The sequence below is a fragment of the Sinohyriopsis cumingii genome, chromosome 1 (assembly GCF_028554795.1).
Source record: "Sinohyriopsis cumingii isolate HCF-2022 chromosome 1, ASM2855479v2, whole genome shotgun sequence".
NCBI classification, from domain to species: Eukaryota; Metazoa; Mollusca; class Bivalvia; order Unionida; family Unionidae; genus Sinohyriopsis; species Sinohyriopsis cumingii.
The window spans coordinates 182331781-182355369 of record NC_142961.1 but is presented as its reverse complement, the minus strand read 5'-3'; the positions used below and the strand labels follow the sequence as shown (position 1 = coordinate 182355369).

Genomic DNA, 23589 nt, shown 5'->3' with positions numbered 1-23589 from the left:
ATTGTATCGTCATGCGAATCTCCGTAGAGTACGAATTAAAAATTCTCTACCTTTATGATAGTATTATTTGCATTAAATATTAATTCTGCCTACTATTATCAAGCATTCTCCTATATAATCCAGGGATAGCAGTCCCCCTCCACTGCTCCGTGCAATAAAATAGATAAAAAACAGTTATTTGAAAATAAAATGAAAAAATCAATTCTTGCATCATTACAATTTATTCCTTTTTAATTTTATCATGCGAAATGTATTAAAAGAACAAAATATATCCACGAACTCCGTATATGTAGCGGATGCCGAGTGGAATATGCTTCCTGACTGTATTGTTTATCACTTATGTCAGATAACACACGACACATTGTTCACTGACGTGAGTTATAGAGAAATGAATCGTGTTTCGTGGTGTTCGAAAGTTTGAGTATATTATAAGACTGAAAGCTGGATCCAACAAAATCGCAAACGAGACGGAAATATCAACCGATTGCTTGAAGTCACATGCCATTCACGCATGATGCAGTATAAAGCGCAAACTGACCAATATTTTATTATATCCAGGTTAACTAAGCGACGATGTCTCGCAAATAAAATCATTAGTTGAAAACACATTCACTGTGAGTGAAAACGATAATCTTTTCGCTAGGATTGGTTACAAAAGTGTTATTAAAGAAAATTATTGTTCTGTATGCTATTTAGCCTGTAAACATCAATGCCAGTTTGTATCAATTGACATTACTGAGGACAAACAAATTGAAGCCCGGTTGGTGAATAAACACAACTGGCAGAGGGCAATAAACGCATTGTTTAAACTTACCGACAGGATATCAAATACAAAGATTACAAAGCAAGCAAACCCCGGAGTCCGGCTTTGGATTCTTTTAAATGTGCCGATTTTATTTATAATGAAGTCGGCCCACATAGGGAAGCCAACTTTGGTTCCCTTGGATTCTTTTAAGTGTGCCGATTTTAATTTTTTTTACAATGTCGTCCGACAAAGCCAAGCCAGCATTGATTCCATTCTATTGGTATTAATGGCAATTTTGAAAATAAATTGAAACAATGAACAGTTCTTAAAGCGACACAATCTAGTGCGTCGTGCACGCACATCGATATAAGGCTGAACAGTAAATTCATTTTCAATAGTATCATCTAAATGTTCCCTATCCATATTTTATTGTGCTCTATTTTTCGGCAACAAGAAGCATGTTCTTTGTCTTGTGGGATAAAAGTACGTCATTTCAGGTTGGCGTCCTCTATAGGTGGGAAATCTTAGCTAAGGGGAAGTAACAGCGTTGTGTACCTCTATTTCGAGTTATTAAATTATTATTTCCTCTTTACACTTTATAATATTTGTTATTCTGTTTGTGCGAAAAATATAACTACTTTTAGTCATGTAATGCAAATCTGATTCCAAAAGAAAAATGTTTGAGTATGGCCTGTTACCTTTAACATATGGGAACGTTGGCTAGCGGTTATGATTGAAACGTGATAGGACATATTCCTGGATGAACTAGCGTTATGTGCTATGGAGTTATGTGTGATGTAATGTGATTTGAATTTTTAACGTAGCTTTAACAATTTTTCAGTCATATCGCTACGATGTCTGCAATGTGGCAGTTTATAGTGATGTCTAGCACTGGGGCATCATGCCGCAGACGTGTAGCATGATGTCCCACCCCGTCACATTATTCTGACACCAGGCTAACCAGTCCTAACACTAACCTCTTAATGCTGAGCGCCACGCGAGGCAGCTGTTAGTACCATTTTTGTAAGTCTTTGGTATTATTCGGCCGGGAATCGAACCCACGACGAATCCCCGCATCCGAGGCGGACGCTCTAACCACTAGGCCCCCGGAGCTATGGAGTTAAGTCTCGAGATCCAGCGTCAAGGTGACCTTAGGTTGTCATGCTCATAAAAAATCATTACAAATTAAGCCTCTGAAAGCAAATTTATTAAAGGATTATATCATCATATAACCGGTTATTTGTGTGATTATCAACTCATAAATAATTAAAGTATTTACAAACGTACTCAGTCTGGTGCCCTTGAAGGGTTTCCATGGCAACACATTTTGATAGTTTTTCAGATCCTGTACATGAATAAACAACAGCCATCGAGAAACAATTGTACAATTATGCAAAATAATTTGTTCCCCCACTGCCTATACGCTGAAGTAATTACGTTTTCTGCAGCAACATAGAAATTCAATTATGTAACTCTTTCTGGCAGATTTCCTGTACCTTATTGTTTGTGGTCTTTTGCTCTATTAAGGAAGAAGCAAGGATTAAAAGCTATTCGATAACAATTAAATCTTCCTGATTAGTCATTTGTTGTTTATTTCTTTAATGTGTGCAGTTTTACACTTATAGTTTTTAATAGTCTATTACTTTTTAAATTTTAGTTCAAGATTTACGACAAACAGAATGTTTAGTTTTGCATTTTACCCGACTTGGTTTCCTATTTAAGAATTCAATGTATCCAGTCTTGTCATTAGTTTAATGGCAGCAAACAGTTTCTCATGGAGACAATGTACTAAGACAATTTCGTATGTGACTCTCAGGTTGTTGTTGACTTATCATTTGACTCTGTGTGACACTAATATAGAAAAGGAACCCTAACAAATATGCTAGTATACTCGAAAGGTATAAATCCAATGATAAGAAAAAGGCTGATCTGGTAAGCGAAAAGTTTAAAAAATCTTTCTCATCTAAAATGTTTCTGACATTACTATGAATTTGTCCACATGCACATTTTCATTGGCGAAAGTATGGAACCTGTTGTCAGCTGTTAAAAAGAGGAAGTGAGATGCTACATTACTTCATTAAGACAAAGCTGTCTGAAAGGTTCAAAAGTATGAGTTTTGGGAAACCTGCTGCAAGGCACACATATCAGTCTTAATAGGCTATCGTATACAATCGTCGTCATCTTACCGAAGTTGCAATGGTACACAGATCCCGTTTTGAAGCCTTTATTAGCTACCGTATTTGATGAAGACGTATTTTTAAAAGAAAATAAAGTCAGATCTGACCACAAAAATGCTGAACTCCTTTGATAATGAATACTTTGACATACCCTTCGTAGATCTTCCAGAGTATGTAAGGCACACCAACCCCGGTAACTCTGTGACAGAATTAATGACGGACTGGATATCGTTATTTAACGCAGCGAAGTTGTCAAAGAAGTAATAAGAATATAAGACCAGTGTTACACTAATGAAGAAGTTGATGCGTGGATGGTCTTACTTGCAACACATACTTCTTGAAATATTATTAGGTTCTTGTTCCAGCTATTCATATCGGTATATTAGTTCTACTTTTGTGTACCACTCCGGTGACCTATTTCTTAGAGCGTCCGCCTCGGATGCGGGAGGTCGTGCGTTCTATGCCCGGCCGAGTCATACCATAGGCTTACAAATATGGTACTAACAGCTTCCTCGCTTGGCGCTCAGCAATACGAGGTTAGTATTAGGACTGGTCGGCCTGGTGTCAGGATAATATGACTGGGTGGGACATCACGCTACATGTCTGCGACATTATGCCCCAGTGCTAGACATCACTAAAACTGCCACACTGCAGACATCGTAGAGATATGACTGAAAAAATGTTAAAACTACGTTAAAAATCCAAAAATCACACACACACACATACACACACTACTTTTGTGTTTTGATTATTGTAGCAGTATTATAACAGACACAAATTCGTGCAGATCATGATGAGTAAACTATGAATAAAATAAACTGCAACAAGAGTGCAAGATTTAATATCTGTGTTTCACTTGTTCTCCTTCTGACAGCATCTAAAAATATCTACATGGAATGCGTCAATACACAGCTTTCAATGTAATGCAGAAGCACAAAACATATCCTAAACGGCTGTAATGCAGCCTTGCAATATCGAATAAAGGAGATGTGGTCAACAACGTTGCAAGAAGTTCCGTCTCGAAACTAAGCTGACAATGTGAAGTAACATTAACATTTTTTGTTTTTGATGGACTATTTTTGTAAGTCACAACAACAGATATTTCCCAAAGACGCATCCTTCGTAACATGCATGTCGCTTCAACTAGTAGGTTTAGTGATGGCGACATAGGTACTGTCCAAACTAATAGTACAGAGTTTCACTTAACATGACTGCCACTGGTGAAAGGTTATTCAGATAAGGCCTAATTTCTCGGATAGGATTTATAAAGAAAAAACGCAGAATATGTTTTGCTTTGATGTAAAACGTTTATTCAGTTGAATATGATTAGTATTTGTCGTCATAGTTTTATTGTATTCCAGGTGATGGACATATTACAAAGGACACTTCTGATTGTGATGGAGAATTTATTATGCGATGTTTGGCACTATTAATCGATAACATAGCAGTTCAACTTGATTTGGTGTGATCTAAACTTTTGATAGTATCAGACGCTCTTTAAATAGTAAATGAAGCAATGTTCAAATAGTGACTGACTGACATTTCTTCATTTTTTTTTACTAATCTAGGCCTTAAACTGTGTAACCGAAATAAGCGAAACCAACAAGTTTAGTAAAATCGACACACAATTTTATTTCTCTACATTACAAAATTAAACTTTAAGAAACACTTACACTTTTCTGAATTAAATCCCAAATAATCCTAAATGTCATATCACAAGTCCATAAGTATATAAAGTTTCAAATAAATTCCAATAGTCTTGATGGTTCTGATGTACAACAATGCTACAATCCAGAATGTCTTTGAATGAGGTCACAATAATTCCAAAATAATGTGCTAATCCAAAATCAATGACCACTTAGTATTTCCAATGAATAATTTAAATAAATAATTTCTCTCGAATTATATCTGGACACATCTGAAAATGATTGCAGGAGACTGATAGTAAAACAGAAATTATATATTTGTTTATCAAGTCCTTATTTATTCAGATTTTTAGTTGACTAAAAAACCCTGTCAAACATAAAACGAGAGTGACCTTGAATTCTTGCCCAATAAACATGTTGTTGACAACTTTCAATAATGGAAAACAATGACTTGTAAACATGTTGTATACAAATGACCATTATCTTAAAGTACAATCTACAATCATGTGCACACAATATATATATATATATATATATATATATATATATATATATATATATATATATATATATATATATATATATATATATATATATATATATATATATATATATAATAACCTTTGCATTATCCAGATTGCATGCTGAAAACTAAATCTCTTATATCTTGACAAGTCTCAACAGACTAACGTTTCCATCAGCTAACAATGAAATTCATAATACCATTTAGATGTTCATCTAAAAGTCTGTAGAGAAGTAATTTTATAATGCCTTTATGTGCTGGCATGTTGTCTAATGAATCCCCTGCAAGAAGCTCCTATACCTCTACTTTATTCTGTAACTTATTGGGGTTCTAAGGTCTTAAACTATATAACAGAAAATAAGTGAAACCAACAATTTAAGTAAACTTCAAAACATATGTTTTGTGTGCCTGGAATACAAATTAAAAATTCAAAAGACTCTTACAGTATTGGAATTTAATTCCCAATAATATTAAATGTTATATCACAAGCCCAAATGAATTCCAACAGTCTCGTGTGTCTGCTGTACCTCAATGATATAAACCAGAATGTCTTTGAGCATTCAATAATCCAAAGGTAGTGTTTTAGTCTAAAAGTCAATGAACACTTTGCAGTTATGATGAATAATTTAAATAAATAGTTCCTCTTAAATTATATCTGAGCACAACTATAAACTCTGATAATAGATTCCCAAAGATTGATATTAAACAGGAATGAATACATGTTTACAAAGTTTCTGTATATTCATATTTCACTTGATTTACGACAATAATTTTTTCTATGGAAAACTTCAATAAATCGTAGACAAGATCAGGTCTTGAACTCAAATTCAAATAAGTCTTGGTTACTTCTTAGAATCATGACACAAATCAGGTAGGCATAATCTTCAATCACGGACAAAAATTGATCAACAATATTGATATAAATAAAAAACTATAGCCATTTGGGAGATTATCTGGTCTCATAGTAAATAAAGACGAGACGAATATTCTGACAAAGTTCCGTCAATCAATCATACTCCAAGAAAAGAAAGTCCAAACCATTATTAGGATGGGCACGTCAAAGACATATTCCCTTTTTTTAATGCTTTATATGATCTTTATTAGTTAGTTTTCATTCTACCATATGCAGTGATGACTTGAAAACTTAAATATGTGTGTTTAAAGTGGTGTATGCTTATATTTTGTCTAATGTTTGGGTTATTGAAATTCAGCTTTATTGTACGAGAAATTGCTTTCATTTGTGTATTTTAATATAAATTAGAAATTCCAATGCTTTGAATATCAAACTTGGAGATATAAAGAATTAATGATACGTCTGATTGAGCAGCAACTATGAAAAGCGCACACAGGGAAGCTTGTGTAAAATATTTAAACATCAAGTTGACAGAAATGTAATTTCAGTCTCATCATCACAAGATATTAAAAACATTTTTTCAGCAGGTGATGTCAAGGCACGTTATAATTGTCAACGCGTCACGGTTTTTTGTGTGTGTGGGGAAGGTTGTTGCGACCTGTCCTTTATTTTGCTAGAGCACTAGGTGTATGGCGGAAAGAAAGGAAATAACGTTTAATACTCTGGGGTTGTAAACAGCAATATGTGCATTTCTTCCTTCCTTCGCAATCTGAGCGATGAGATTAGATTTTGAATCCTATGAGCTCTCTTTAAATTCATTCATATTATCGTCCATTGCTACATTTCCCACAATTTCAAAAAAGTCAATTTAGGTTAGAAAAATGACGAATTAACCTTCATACGATGCTTAATTATTCAAATTTACCAACTACAATTTCCCGATATCCAAATTTAATCCACGACAAGAGCTGCTGTACGTGTTTAGGGTCAAACTAATGTTATTTATTTAAACGTAACATACGTACACCCTATATCAATATTTTTTTTAACAATCTGATTTACTATTATTTTTGTTCAGGTTTCATTAGATTAAAATGTTACGCCTTATTACATTTCTGAACAATTTCAACAGAATTGTAAAATTTAATAATTGCATGTGTCAGAGTTGTAGATGACAATATACAACTTACAAAGAATCTCTGGAAATTATTGGTCTCCATATGTGCGGTATAGTGACATCAGCTTCAGTTTCAGATTAAATGGTTTCGTGCATATATTTTGATTTGAACTATTGCTCTTTAAATGCATGCTGTTGCAATATCATTATTAAGACGATTCCATTTTAATATGCAAAACTATAGTCCAATATATTTCACATACCATCAGTTAAGTCGAGTGTTGTAAACTAAATAATTCTGTCTCTGAAATTAATTGTTTTACAAAATCACTTAAAAATTACAGTAATGAAGGGGAATATGACAGGTCATATGTGCAAGTAGTATAAAGACACATGTGAAAGACGTACAAAGCTCGTACACTACCGATTTTCCATGCTTCTATGGGTTTTTATAAAGCTCGATAACTTTGTTAGCAAACTCATGTCATGAAGTATCTTTTAGTAACTAAAGTGTTTTAGTGTCGCAGCATCAAAAAGGAACTAAATAAAACTGTATTTCCTTCTGTATCCTTATAATGACTAAGTCAGCTGTAGATTAGATTTGTTGATGCTTCTTGGTCTCTTGAATTTCGTTGCTGTCGTTATTAGGGATGGGTTTTATGTCCAAAAAAAATCCATCTTTTGTGTCTTGCATCGCATGTTGTGAAGGAATATTTTACCATTCTTAATGCCTTTAGAGGCTCATACAGATATCTCAACATCACATAATTGAGCTCGTGACGATAATGCAAAGGCATACAATAAGCAGCTGATAAAACGATGAATTATACACTTTAGATGGCACTTTTGGAACATTTCATGCAAATACTAATTTGAATTTTCCACACTATTGTAGACTTTATTGTAGTAAGGAAGAAATAAATGGTGTTTTCTAATATCATCACATTTACTTGTATTACAGTAATTATTCCATTTAGTTCAAATACGGTTTATTAACAATAGTTACATTACTTTAAAATTAGTACTAACTCCCTTTCGTCAAAACCCCTACCTTGTATAATAGTTGCACTTGTAAACCAGATCTGAATACTTTGTTCGTAATAATTTGCCGTTAAAATGAAAACTGAATTGATAGTTTATTCAAACGCACAATTACCCATGTACAAATTCTAACCAAATATGTAAGAATGTTGAAAATGTATACATGATTCTCCAAAAGATAAACACTTTCCTTTTGCTTAAGATAGGAATAATTTTGTTGCTCACTATCTTATATAAAAATTAAGATACAATTTCAGAACCAGGATGAAGGTCAGATGTTCATTTCCAAAACCATTCCAACCTGTCGACAAGGTCAGGTCTTTTAATAGCCAACCAGTCGGAAATCAGGTGGGCGAAAATTTCCTAGGGGGGAACCAATAACCTTATCTCAAATCCCATCAAATGTGTCAACATGATTACTTCTACACCTTCGAAACTAAAAAGTCCACCTAAACACGTTTACCTAAATTTTAAGTGCAACCCACTATACTGAAGCAATGTAATAGCTTCACAAAAATGTCCCTTTACAATCTACAATCATGAATGAAAAAGATATACATCAATATATACACTCTTAGCATGCGAGAGCAACGATAATTCAAGCCTAGATATATTTTGTTTATTAGGAAACATTAATGCCGATTATTTCACAGTGCAGATGGTATGGTAAAATGGTGATGAGACGTGTATCTGCTCGGTACTTCAAAAATTTTCTTGCTGTCTGGGAAAGCGTAATAGTCGTATTGTTCTGTATTATTTTCCTTGGGTATTTCTTTGTAGGATTTCGTGGTTGTTACAAAGCACGAATTTAATTATCCATCAAACCGAAGCTTTACTGTGGAAATAATTGGTCGCCTTCTCCAATTCAATGACTTAAGCATCAATGACCATGTCATTTTAACAAAATAGAAAATAAAAATTAATGCATAAGAAAATGAAATCATATGAACTTTTAGTGCATCAAGTGTATTGTCAAAGAGAATACTCGCAGTGGGTAGAAGACCGAATATATCGTTTTTCTCATCTCTAAAAATGTTTATAAATAGTGTTCCTAGTGCATGTGAATTTCCTCGACTGTTTCAAGTACTGTTCTTAAATATAATACTGAGTTCGCCGTCAATAATCCAAGTGTTGTATGCAAACACAAACTCATACTGGCCTGAGGAAAGCCAAGACAATATTGACGTAACAAACACAGTTATAAATATTTACAAAGATAATAGGGTATTTTATTATTTTCTAAAATATTCTCTCTCTCTACATGCCAAGTTGACAACATCGGTTCTCATCTTTCAGCTATCCCGATAAGATAATAGTGTTGTGACCTATTTCTATCTGATATTGACGACCAAAATACTTCAACAGTTTTTGTTTAATTTCTTCTTTGATGACTTAAAATAAAATGTATCAGTTGGTCAAGTGTCTGATTAGTAATCCAATGGTCGTGGATTCAATACCTGAGAAAGCCTGCCCGGGTCAACTGCCTTACATGTTCCGTCAGAAAGGCACTTAGGTCTCAGTTTCTTAGCATGATATAGCCAAAAATGTGTTAGAGGTATCGTACAAAATAAGAAAACGTTCTTTAATTTAAACCATGCATATTACTAAAAGCGCCAAAGAATTTTCCACAAGGTAACACAACTCACCTTTTATGATTTTGTTTCATGTAAATAACCATTAAGGTTGACAGCAGACTTTTGGTAACCTTAATATGATTGTAGGTTGTTGGATTCCTATGTAGTATATTTGGTAACCTTCAAATGGTTGTAGATCGTTGGATTCCTATGTAGTATATTTGGTAACCTTAATATGGCTGTAGGTTGTTGGACTCATATGTAGTATATTTTGTAACCTTGATAGTTTGTCGGTTGTTTGATTCCTATGTAGTTTATTTGATAATCTTAATATGGCTGTAGGTTGTTAGACTCATATGTAGTATGTAGTATATTTGGTAACCTTAATAAGCTTGTAGGTTGTTGGACTCATATGTGGTATATTTGGTACCCTTCATATGGCTGTAGGTTGTTGGATTCCTATGTAGTATAATTGGCAACCTTTATATGGTTGTAGGTTGTTGGACTCAAATGTAGTATATTTGGTAACCTTAATATGGTTGTAGGTTGTTGGACTCCTATGTAGTATATTTGGTAACTTTCATATGGATGTAGGTTGTTGGACTCCTATGTAGTATATTTGGTAACCTTCATATGAATGTAGGTTTTCGGACTCCTGTGTAGTATATTTGGTAACCTTAATATGATTGTAGTTTGCTGGACTCCTATGTAGTATATTTGGTAACCTTAATATGGTTGTAGTTTGTTGGAATCCTATGTAGTATATTTCGTAACCTTAATATGGCTGTAGGTTGTTGGACTCTTTTGTAATATATTTGGTAACCTTAATATGGCTACAAGTTGTTGGGATCCTTTGTATTATATTTGGTAACCTTAATATGGTTGTATGTTGTTGGACTCCTATGTAGTATATTTGGTAACCTTTATATGGTTGTAGATTGTTGGACTCCTATGTAGTATATTTGGTAACCTTTATATTGTTGTACGTTGTTGGACTCCAATGTAGTATATTTGGTAACCTTGATATGGTTGTAGGTTGTTGGAATCCTTTTTACTATATTTGCTACAAAATATGCATTCTGAGATTTAATCTGTAATGAATAGTTATGTTGTATAATGTCTGTATTAGTGGGTCATTTCCCATTTATGCTGCATAAGGTCTGTGGTAGTGGGTCATTGCCCATTTAATCTGCATAAAGTCAGTGTTAGTGGTTCATTGCCTATTTATACTGCATAAAATCTGTGTTAGTGGGTCATCACCTATTTATGCTGCATAAAGTATGTGTTAGTGGGTCATTGACCATTTATGCTGCATAAAGTCTGTGTTAGTGGGTCATTGTCCATTTATACCGCATAAAGTCTGTGTTAGTGGGTCATAGCGCATGCATGCTGGATAGAAGTCTGTGTTAGTGGGTCATTGCCCAGTTATGCTGCATAAGGTCTGTGTTAGTGGGTCATTGTCCATTTATGCTGTATAAAGTCTTTTGCGATCAGACCATGTCCAAGCTATTCCTTAAGACTTCGGTTGTTAGCAGAAGAAATACAAATATGGACTCGGATCACTATTATTCTTTCCACATATAGACCCTATATTTGTTTCTCAGTATTTGACTTTCCACCGAGACCAAATCATAATGAATCATATGTTAATCTAAAATGCCTTCAAAGATAAATTCACGGTGAAGTTCTTGCCATACGTGTTCCGGCATTTCTTTGACAAGCTGACAATAAACAAAGCAACATACAATGAATCAGAGATATTACCTCCCGATTATCATCAATGCATCATTACTCACCGTGCATTGTCTCCGAAATACGCAGACAACCGCACCATAATGCTTCACTTCTAAGAAATAAACAATTACCTTTACATCAATAACAAGAATGCATAAATCTAACTCTTGTATCACCATTAAAATGAGAGAGGAAAACATGCTCTGAAAATAAACGGTAATTACAGTCTCGGGTACTGAACCAGAAGTAATAACTGTGACCCGAGCCATTTCTTATGAAATAATATATGATAGGGGCCGTCTTGTCTTTGTGAGAAGAGTCCAGAAGTCATTTGCCTTTATGATTTCGTCACACGCGAATACTAGATTTTATTTAATGTACTATGTGAGATTAAATGGATTTTTGTTTCTTGGAGCTTCAATTGTATTTCTTGGAGGTTCAGTTGTACTTCTTGGAGGTTCAATTGTTTTGATCGGTTTGACACATGCAATTGATGACGTTAGCGGTACTGGAAAAGAGAAACTGTACGTGCTGCTTGAATACAATTTTCCCATTTCACATTCGTGGGCATTTTGGTATATAATACATATACTTATTAAAGGATGACACATTGTCCTCTTCGGTACCACGAAAAAGGTTTAAATGCAGTAGCTAAGAATGTACTAATTCAGGTCTGAATCAATCTGATATCAAATTTAAACTGCATAACCATGTATATAATTTCAAACCCGTCTAAGAATGTGGAAACATAATCAGTAAAACAATCGGCGATTCAGAGCTTATTCTTCTTTGATTTTCCCGAAAAGCGTTATAACAACCACGCGTCCAGCAACACGTGAAAATTCTCTCAAGCTCCTGAGTTTCATCCCCATTAAAAAACATATATTGAATAAAATTGGAGTTATTTCATTTATAAGACAGTGACAATTTCGTTCCAAATTAAGCCCGGTGAATATAGACCATGAATGGACCGATTTCTTGCGAAATTACTCACTATAAAATATTGTCAAACGCATACAAATAGGACATGGAGAAAGTGAACAGAAGCTCGTGAAATAATGCGTTCTTTACACCACTGTAAATTATGAATGAGAAACATTTACATAGAATATAAGTGTCCCTTCAATAAAACATTTGCAAAAGGACAATTGTTACACAACTAGTTAGTATTACCATTATTCGATTGGATTTATCAGAAGCTTTGATATATTAGATACATGTATTTTGGGTCTGTTTTTATTTCTTTAAGTAAAAAGGTGCTTTTTTGGGACTGTCTTTCTCAGCATTATACAGGAAACGTGTGCACGAATATAAAACAGATTACAAGTTAATACTGGACAGCATGTACTACTTTTGATCTAGAAAAAGGTTGACTATACTACTAGAATGCGTACCAAATATATAAGAAACAATATAAAGTGAACTGTGTACATGACAAGAGTATCTTTTTTGAATGAGACCATGTTATCTGTCAATGTCGTTGAGGGGTAGATCGACCCAGTCGTGCAAAAAGTCTTTTAAAATAAAACGAGCGATCTTAAAAGAGAGTAACAGCATTTGGCATTAAGCAATTGATGTTAACTGCACCATGGAATTTTTTTCTTCAAGTCAGACATGGATTTAGCCAGTAGTACATGAGCAGGAACATCGGATACATTAGAGGCTTGACTTGGGGCTGGGTGTGGAGCGCTTAAATCTGACTTGTTAAAACATTATTATTTTTTAATTTTTAGCTGCTAAAACTAGGGCGATGGGCAAACACATCAGAGCTTTCAACCATAATGAACTTCGATTTACCCAGCTATATTATAAATACTTTGACAACGTATGCCAGAAACACATAGATGCGTAGATATATCAAACTTCATTCCAAGGTAGGAAAGAAATTTCAATTAACCTGCTGTTCGATCCTATCGAGTCATCACTAAATGGTATGCTGTCCTTGACGGGTAATACTTACTATCAGAACACGCAGGTCATAATAATTAGAGACATCGTTGCATTTGATGAGCGTGTTCAGAATTGAAATCATCACAGGCACACGGTACATGTAGGTAAAGGTGGGATGCGTTTTTCGATACGATCCCTTGAATTGTTTTCATGTACATGTAGACGCTTTCATAGACACCGTTGCATCTATAATCACAAAAACTTTATTCGTGATTGTTACTTATGCTTTCATCTTTAACAAGTTAATTGTAGCTGTAAAGACCTACTTGTTGCTAAGGCGACTTACGCAAAAAAATTTAATCAGTCAAAAGTTTTCTGTCTATGCTTTATTCTTATATAAAAGCCAGTTGATGAAAATCATAGATTTCAGTTTAGTAGTACGAGTTATAGCTTTCGTACATTACTTTGAAAAGATGTGTAAATTATAAACCTTAAAGAGTTCCCACTTGTTGCTGTCACGATTCAACATTATTAAGTAATTCACACTTGTTGCCTTCAAGATACGACACTATTAAGGAATTACAACTTGTTGCTTTCACGATACAACATTATTAGGGAATTCCAACTTGTTGGTAGCACGATACAACTTTATTAAGGAATTCCCACTTGTTGCGAGCACGATACAACATAATTAAGGATTTCTCACTTGCTGGTGACACGATACAACATTATTAAGGAGCCCAACTTGTTGCTGGCACGATACAGCATTGTTAAGGATATCCATTTGTTGCTGGGACGATACAACATTAGTAAGCATTTCTCAGTTGTTGTTGGCACGATAAAACATTATTAAAGAATTCCCACTTGTAGTTGGCACGATACAACATTATTAAGGAAGTTCTACTTGTTGAAGGCATGACACAACATTATTAAGGAATCCCAACTTGTTGCTGGCACGAAATAACATTATTCTTATATTATTGTATTACTTGCATCCCAGTAGAAGTAATTAAATGATTTAATTTCATCACAATGTTGTCGTGATTTTGTTGATATCTTTCACATGCCTGATTTCAGTGAGTTCGTCATAATGTAACACTCCTAATGTAATAAAAATTGAAATGTGTAAGGATAGTCCTCAACAGTCATGTTTACGTCTTTCTGCAAAACAATCAAAAAAGAAGTTTATCTCCAATGAATAGCAACAAAAAAAAAAAAAAGAAATTCAGATTACAGGTTTATCTTATTGAATCTTACCTGATTCATCGGACATTGAATGAATAAATGAATCCTTATTTTCGAATCGCACACACGAATTGAACTGTTTAGCTGTTTTCACTGACGTCCTCGTATTTATATTTGTCTGTGCACGGAAATTAAACCTTATAAATCCCATTTTGTTGTTCTTGTTTCCTTGTCATTATGTTTAGTTCTCGTGACACTGTATAGCGGGAGATATTGGGAAAGCGTGATAGAGAGCTTATGTAGTAAATTGAAAACGTCATTAAATACGTCGAGGGTCTCATGCCTGGACATATCCTTATGTTATATCACACTGGTTCTTGCCTCCAATTCGGAACAAAACATGTATATGACTTCCACTCAAAATAGGTCAGTATGTCCTATATTTATGCTCGAATTGCTTTGCTAAAGATATGCGTTTAAATCAATGTTTGTTCCGTTATCATTGTGTGTGTAGATATGTACTGTTTGTGTACGACACTCCTATCAAAACCTATTTATTGTGACCTATCTTTCGATATTAATTGTCTTAGGATGGCATTAGCGATTAATTCGGTTTAGCAGGGAATTCATATATTGCAAAGAAACGGGTGGGGATTCCTATGTGATGAGTACTGACTAATCATAACATGAAGACGACATTTATAAACAAATACATTTGTTTGACCATTTAAGTTATGGTAGCGTTTTTATATAACGCATATGATTTCTTTTAGATATAAGGATGACATTTATTTTTTTGAAATTGCTTCTTGTAATTCATGAATGTTCAAAAATATGATCATAATTACACGCACATGAAACTGCGCCTTTCAGACAAACGATTGCTCGAAAGCACACAGTCTATCAAAACAATTAAGACAATTTCTTTGCCAATTACGATAGTATCAGGCCAATAAATGACAGGCTTCAATGGCGCATTTGTTTTACGATTGCATCAGTTGTGCTGAGATCAATATATTTTAATCATTCATTCTCACTTGGAGAACAACTCATTAAACATCTCAGTGATCCGTATGGTATACAGCAGTAACATCAAATATGTGAGGAGAAAAATGGAGGAAATCTTTGTTACTTTTTAATCCTGAGCTTCACAAAAATATTATATTCTATTCAATATTTTGTGCCAACAGTTGGACACTTCCTTGCAATGAAGCCTCCGTACAGACTAAATTTCATACACACTTCCTTACCATGAAGCCTCAGTACAGACTGGATTTCATACACACTTCCTTGCAATGAAGCCTCAGTACAGACTAGATTTCATACAGACTTCCTTGCAATTATACCTCCGTACAGACCGGAATTTTCATACATAAAATTTCTCTACAATGAAGCCTCCGTACAGACCGGATTTCATACACACTTTATTGCAATGAAGCCTCCGTACACAATGTATGCCAACTAACAACAGGCGAAGAAATTTCATACATACTTCATCAATCTCTCGTCCATTTGTAGACACTGTTATGTAGGCAGATACTGACGGTTATTCCCGAAAAATATTCATAGACGAGGCCAGTTTACTACGGCGTATATTTAGATTGAAATTATTGTACTTATAAAAGAGCGTATACATTTATGAAATTACTGTACTTATAAAAGAGCGTATACATTTACGATGAGTATCGTCCTGTACAAAATGAAAGCCATCAAAGTATACAATGATTTGGTAATCTATTACTCTTGATATGTTTTGTGCATTTTATAAAAAGTATCATTTATCCATATAATTATACATTATTTCACTTTTCAGCCTTCAAAACCGACCTGGATAAAGATATAAAGGGAGACACTAGTGGTAACTTCCAGGAGTTGCTGCTAGGACTTCTCAAAGGTCAACGGGACCAAGGATTACAGGTCAACATGGAAGAAGCACGAGGAGACGCAGAACATCTCAGTGAGGTCAGAACATCGAAAAGGAAAACCAAACTGTTGAAGAGTCTTTGCACTCCTTTTATTATGATATTAAATATGCCAGCTCAATCGCTCACCTCTTCCTTCTACGATTTCCTTCTCGTGTTCAGACGATTTAAACTCTCAAAAAAAACTACTTGAAACTTTATTTTGTTCTGTGTGACAGTACAACATGTGTAGTTTAATTTGTAGGGATGCCCTTATGGGCCAATGTATCTTTTTGAGATGGAGAAGTCCAGTAACTGTAATTAGGCTAACTTCCGCCACCTTTCTTATCATGGAAAGTTCTGCTTCAGATATCATTGCATAAGAACATGCATCAAAACTCGGCCAGCGACGAGACTTCTAATTCGAGATGAAATTCCCAATGCTGCATATTGAAAATAGGAAAAGGTTTGTAGATAAAGAATCAAAATTGAATAAATTCTTAGTAGGTTTTTGAACTCATGCTCTATGTTAAGTTGATGACATTTAATTTTCCGACATTTTCAGTCAATAATAATAATAATAATAATAATAATAATATAGTTCTTGTCAGCCGGTAAGCTGCATGACATTTTCATTTGTAGTCCAATTAGTCGTATTAATTAGATAAATTTTCTCCAAAGCTATTGTTATCACATCAAAACAAGATAACTTTGTCTCATTTTTTCAGAATGGGGAAATCGACATGGCCACGAAGGGTGCAACATTTCTAAACATCCTGGTGAACAAAAATCGTGCGCAAGTTAAAGCAATCTTTGAAGAATACAAGAAAGTAAGTGACATGTTTGTCGGCTGATGAAAGGAAACTCTGGTTGAAATCGCTAAAATGTTAACAGAAAGATATGGAAAGAGTGCCTAATGATGTTTGAGTGGGATAATCACAGGTGATAACGCAAGATATACACTTTAAAACCCGACCGAAGAAAAAATAAAATTACTATTGCATACGCATTATTTTTCGAAACAAAATGGCTGGTAATCCATGTATAAGTGCCTGATTTGGCTAGTGTCACGAAGACATTTGTATGCGTCCGAAATGCTAAAAGTTGTAGAACACAACCGAACTGTAACCAGTTACCTAAGGTATCCACCCGTTCCATGACAGCGCACTGACACATACATCCGTCGTCTTGACAGATTTCCTGAAGTAACACAGCATCCAAACTTTGTCATGTTCTTCATGCCGCTTTGATTCAGCTCTATGAGACATTTCGCTGAATCCCATCATCAATATTAGCTGAGGGGCAGACCATTTGAAAGCCGCCATATGGTTGGAAGTGCTGTTTTTCCAGTGTATCAACAGCATATCGAGAAGTCAATACAACATGAAAATCAATAACTGGATAATAATAAGACCGAGAAATTTTTTTGAGGTGCATGGGGCATACTTTGAAGGGATGCACTAACATAATGTTCACTAGTAAAGAACTTTTTGCACAGTGTACTAATAGTCAGAATGTTTTCAGTACTTCCATAGTTTATTGGGACATTTTCTGATGAAAATGGTATAGATAGCATGTCACTAAAGCCAACAGTCTATCCACAACAGTCCTGCAGGGCAGCGTCCAGGGTGGCAGAAGTAGAGGTAGACAGAGAAAAAAGTGGACCAGGAAAAGTTTTGCAGAGACACAGGCATTGGCACATGATCAAGACAAGTGGAGGGAACTGGTCAGATGTTCAGCGGCACAGATTATCTAGATTATCGCACGTACGGAGCAGTGAATTAAGAATTGGAATGAGAGCCAATGAAAGAAGAGATATTTTTAGAATAAGCAAATACTGATATATATATATATATATATATATATATATATATATATATATATATATATATATATATATAGGATACTCTTTCTTTGATTTATAATTTGAAAACCAAAAAATCAACATTTAAATGTGAATTGGTGAACTGCGTTTGGGACTGTTTTTTACGCGGAACAAATGAAAGTGCAATGTTTCAGTGAGAATTAATTAGATTATTCCTTTTTCTTTCTCTGTAAATAATTTACACTTAAATTAAAACTCTGATGAAAAGAATCTCAAATGGGTAATGACTTAATCTTAGATTTTTTAAACTCGTTGAATAACATCGAGATTTTGCTCGCTAAGCCAGCAAAATCTGGACATTATTCAACTCGTTCCATTACCCATTTTAGATCCCCTCTCTCTCTCTCTCTCTCTCTCTGAGTCAAACAACCTGCAACCATATTAAGGTTACCAAAATATACATATTTAATTATATGCCGTCCTACCTAAATCTACGTATTTAATTATATGCCGTCGTACCTAAATCTACGTATTTAATTATATGCCGTCATATCGAAATATACATATATAATTATATGCTGTCATACCAAAACATACATATTTAATTATATGCCGTCCTACCTAAATCTACGTATTTAATTATATGCCGTCATATCAAAATATACATATTTAATTATATGCTGTCATACCGAAATATACATATTTAATTATATGCTGTCATACCGAAATATACATATTTAATTATATGCGATCAGACCTAAATCCTGAAAAATCATATAAGTTTAAATAAATAGATTTTTATCATCCATTGTTATTTTGTCCATAGCTAGCATTTTCATTTTGATTTCCTTTTATTGGTATATATGCGTCATTTAACATATCTTTTGGTATGTTCTGTTTCTTTACATGTAACAGAAAGAATACGTATGCATGAATGCATGTATACATGCGTGCGCGCCTGCGTATGTAAGTATGTATGTATGTATGTATGTATGTTGGGCATGTCAACACGATACTGGTTATAAGATGTCGATCACAAATTATAAAAATTTAATATAATGAACTGTAAAATATTATTTTAGGAAGATAAAATCCCCCAAATATACACAAACATGAATTAACGCAAGATAAAAGATCTAAGACAAGAAACAAATCAAAGTGCACTAATGTTAATTTTACTGTTTCAGCTGTATGGACATGATATTTATCATCGCATAGATAAAGTGATGATGGGAGATGCCAAAGAAGGATATATTGGATTAGGTATGTGAATTTGTTTTATGTTTTGTTGTCTCCCACACTTAGCATTGTATAACATCAACCAACTGAGAATATCGTAGACCCTGAATAAAGTCGATAATACAATTGGAAGATCACTCTTCATTTTTCCTTAAATAATCTTACTGTCAGTGGTGCACGTAGATTTTATTTCTTGCCGGTGTGGTACCGTTCACCCTCCCAACCCCATCTCTTCGATACGGCTGTACCGGCAATGGTCTTAACAGAACGGAGTACATGGCCATACAGGGTTATTTAAAGACACCACTGCATACTGTCTAGTGTCGTTACTATTAAAAAGTATTGCACTTAGGTGTTTAATGTTTTTTATGCTTCGTTTATGGAGGTATAAACTACCAGTTGCTGAACCACACATCACATGAAGAGCGTTATTTAAGATGGAAGAATCTTCTACTCACAGTTTAAATCACGATAAACGGAGAAACAAAATCAAAATGCTTCCTGTTCCAACTAATTTATTTTTGTGTTTGAATCTGTGGGTTTATTAAAAGTCTGTTTTCCTTGTTACCACCTTCAAAACCCCGTCGCCTAAGAATAATCGCACCTTTTCCTCCTAATTTAAATTTTACACTGAAGTGAGTCCACAAGACAGTACACAGATCGATTATGCTGACTGAAATATCAGAACCACGTCTCCAAATTAGCACGCTGAAAAAATAAATAACGTATTTGTTTTCATGGGTGCAGTCACTTTAATTCTTAAAAGAACATGAAGCCGATTTCCGCTGTCAGCTGCTGTTCCGAAATCTTACGTTTTATTTAGAGACCTTCTAGAATGAATATGAATTTTGGGAAAGGCCAGCCTTAGTTAACCTTCCAAAAGGTATAGGTTTACATATCTTTATTTATATCAGGATATTTATCATTACCAATATGAACACAAACCGAAATAAAAATGTCGAAAACATTTCGCGTACCATGTACTGCGCAGAGAGAGAGAGAGAGAGAGAGAGAGGGATAGAGAGAACCTGAATGAAATACATCTTGATGCATTTTACAAAAATTAATATTTGCATAGATATAGTAAGAAATCTTTTACAAACATGTCAAGGAAATAAGGTAAATTGTTCGGATTCCATCAGGAAATCTTTAGCAGCCTTAAACGGTTCACAATTTAGTTCATAAGATAGCTGAGACGAACCTTGAAGTAGAAGGCCAAAAGATCGGTGAGAAAAGAGAACTATAGCATTTTCACTAATCCCTCTGCCCTGTTAGGTATTGAATATTAAGGCTGAAAAGAATGTTACAAACTTCCTAAACAGGTCATATGGGTATGACAAATTCAAGATCAGAAGAATCGATTCTGCCACAAAACTGTATAAGAATAAAAAGTCACGTTGGGTGGAAATAACTTCATTCATTTTTTTGGGCAAATTCGTGTTCATTATGTACAGTTCCATTATTGACAGCAATTTCATGAGGGATACAGCTTAATGTCTCTCAGATGAATTCAAATCAGCTTGTCGTCTTTTCTACCGGAATTAAATTAGAAAAAGAATTTCTCTTCCTTTCCCGGATTATAGCTGTTGTCTTATTTCCACAAAGTTTGTAATGTTGCCAATCTTGATTTAGGCCGAGTAAATTAAGCAATTTACTGGCTTATTTCATGTCATCATACCAGTCCAAGTCTCTGTGTGTGTGTGTGTGTGTGTGTGTGTGTTAACCATTTAGGAGAGAGAGAGAGAGAGAGAGAGAGAGAGAGAGAGAGATTCCAAACAGTGTCTTTGAATGAATCCAGGGTCACGACGTACCTAAATCAAAGAGGAGATATCTTTAAGAGTATCTGAATCGTTGTGTCCTGATTGTTAACTTTAAAACAGACGAAAATTCTTTGCAATATTTTATGTTTCTTTTATTTAGAAGCCACCACTACTCATAATGGAGCGTATTTAGTACATTTCGAAAATTGTCGAGAAAACTGATTATCCACGATTGAAAGTCAGTTTTGTTTAGTTCATGGTATATTCATCAGCGAATCGGATTCTCTTTTGAATTTGTTAGCTAGGTAACATCAACTGCTCACCGCACCACACACACACACACACACACACACACGTCGGTAAACTGAATACCAACGCTCAACAAAGAATGGATGTGCATACGTTGAAGTACTGAAAGACTTCAGAGTCTGCACTGCATGTACAGGCTTCACAAAACATGTCCGCTGTTCCAATTCAGATTAATAAAAGTAGAATCTGAACTGGCCATGCTTTCAATGCAGGTTTGGTGTGATTTATTGTATGAAGGCAAGCTTGCAGACTTATATTTTAAATTTTAATCATTTAAATTATGTACAAAAATCCCGACAACAAATGGATGTTTCAATGATAACTTAGGATGTATGCCATTTTTTCTAACATTAATATTAGTTGGATGGTCTCGAAATTAGATTTCTGCAAATAGTTTATCGAACAGTTTGTCCAGAGATAACACCTGATTGTGGTCACATGATGGCGTTTGTATTCTCATTACATGAAAGATTTATGTTACTTGCAATTATTCAAGCAAGTTCATATAACTAGTATGATACCTGTGATTCATATACATTTTGGAGTATCTGATATGACTTTTAAAGGTTTAAAAACAAGTTGAATGGGATCGTATGCCACGAGTTGCTAACACAGAGTTGAACGAGATCATATACCATGAGTTGCTAGCAGTGGATGACATGCTAATGTTCATAAATTTCGTGTAACTGAATACGAATTTTAAATTGTATTGGTCATAAACCTTCTAGAACTACATCACGCCACGACGATGCTATAACATACCTTGTAGGACTGAAAGTCTTTAAAGTCTTCCCCTTGTGCACATGACTTCACAACCTTTCCCGGAGTCCCATTTCAGACTTATAAAAGTAGAATTGTCCATGCTTTCATTGCATGTTTATTGTGACTTACTGACTGAAATGGAGCTGACAGACTTAGGTACTTATATTTTCGAGGTATTTCCATAACTTATTCCATATTATGTACTTATATTTTCGACTGCTTATTCCATAACATGCAAAATTGTCAAGGTACTTGTTTCTAAATTTCAGCCAAGGCAGTGGAAGACCCACTTAGCTTCTATGCAGAGAAGTTCTATGAATGTTTTGCAGGAAACGGTACTAATGACAAACAACTCATTAGGCTTGTTGTTTCCCGATCAGAGGTTAGTTTCTGTATAATTTAGTATTCATAATTTGACTGCTTAATTAATTTCACATTCATTAAAGCGTGTCGAAAGTTTTCATTAAAGTACTTATACTCCTGAAAAATAACACATGATATAGCAAGGATTTGATTTTCACTTGAAAGGGTCCTAGCTGACTTTCACATAAAAGAGTCTAATAATGCATCATAACGTTTGAAATCATATGCTGTCCAACAGAGTAAAACACCACACTATAATCATAATGCATCTTTGTTTTTCATTAAGACCTAATTGAATTTACAATACATAAATCCGATATATTGCCAGCTTACATAAGAGTCTGTATTAAAGGTACAAGATAAACATGTTCTTCCAGAAAGACATAAGTAATAGTTCTATAAAGAATACTAATTGTATGATTCGGGTAAAAGAAAGAAGTTTATATTGTATTCATTATGTAACTGAATTATATATGGACAGGAATATAATATATGCTCTCACATATTCTATAATTTTAGATCGATTTAGAGTTTATAAAAGTACGATACAGGGAGATTTATAAGAAGACACTAAAGGAGTGTGTTGGAGAAGAATGTAGCGGAAACTATAACACAGTTCTGTTGGCAGTGATCGGAGACAAGTAAGAAGAGTCTTTATTCACAGTGCACTTTACAGTAATACAACACTCTAACATGGCTGTATGTGTCAACTCTGCTCATAGTTACAAAGAAATAATAGATAACATGATAATGTTTCTTTTCAGGGCAGTAGCAGTGAGAATGGGAAAAATGTTATGTAATCGGCCTTGTTTCACACTTATCTGCTGTTATTTGTGCACATCACACATTTGTAAAGTTCAAATGGTTTCATCTAATACCGTATTTAATTTATTTAGTCACGATTGTGATTCATTTAATTGCTATATTTTTCAGTCTTTGTTATGT

General features: G+C 34.4%; 1 protein-coding gene across 1 annotated transcript in view; it reads left to right on the top strand.

The window, feature by feature from the left end:
- The window catches only part of LOC149808503 (annexin-B12-like), a 93980-nt gene extending 70691 nt beyond the window's left edge, over positions 1–23289 (top strand). Inside the window, exons 5-9 of the mRNA XM_089970116.1 lie at positions 16299–16447; positions 17115–17216; positions 19399–19474; positions 22551–22663; positions 23164–23289. Of these exons, the coding sequence (XP_089826242.1) occupies positions 16299–16447; positions 17115–17216; positions 19399–19474; positions 22551–22663; positions 23164–23289 (566 nt within the window). The remainder of the gene's footprint in view (positions 1–16298; positions 16448–17114; positions 17217–19398; positions 19475–22550; positions 22664–23163) is intronic.
- Positions 23290–23589: the final 300 nt, after the last annotated feature.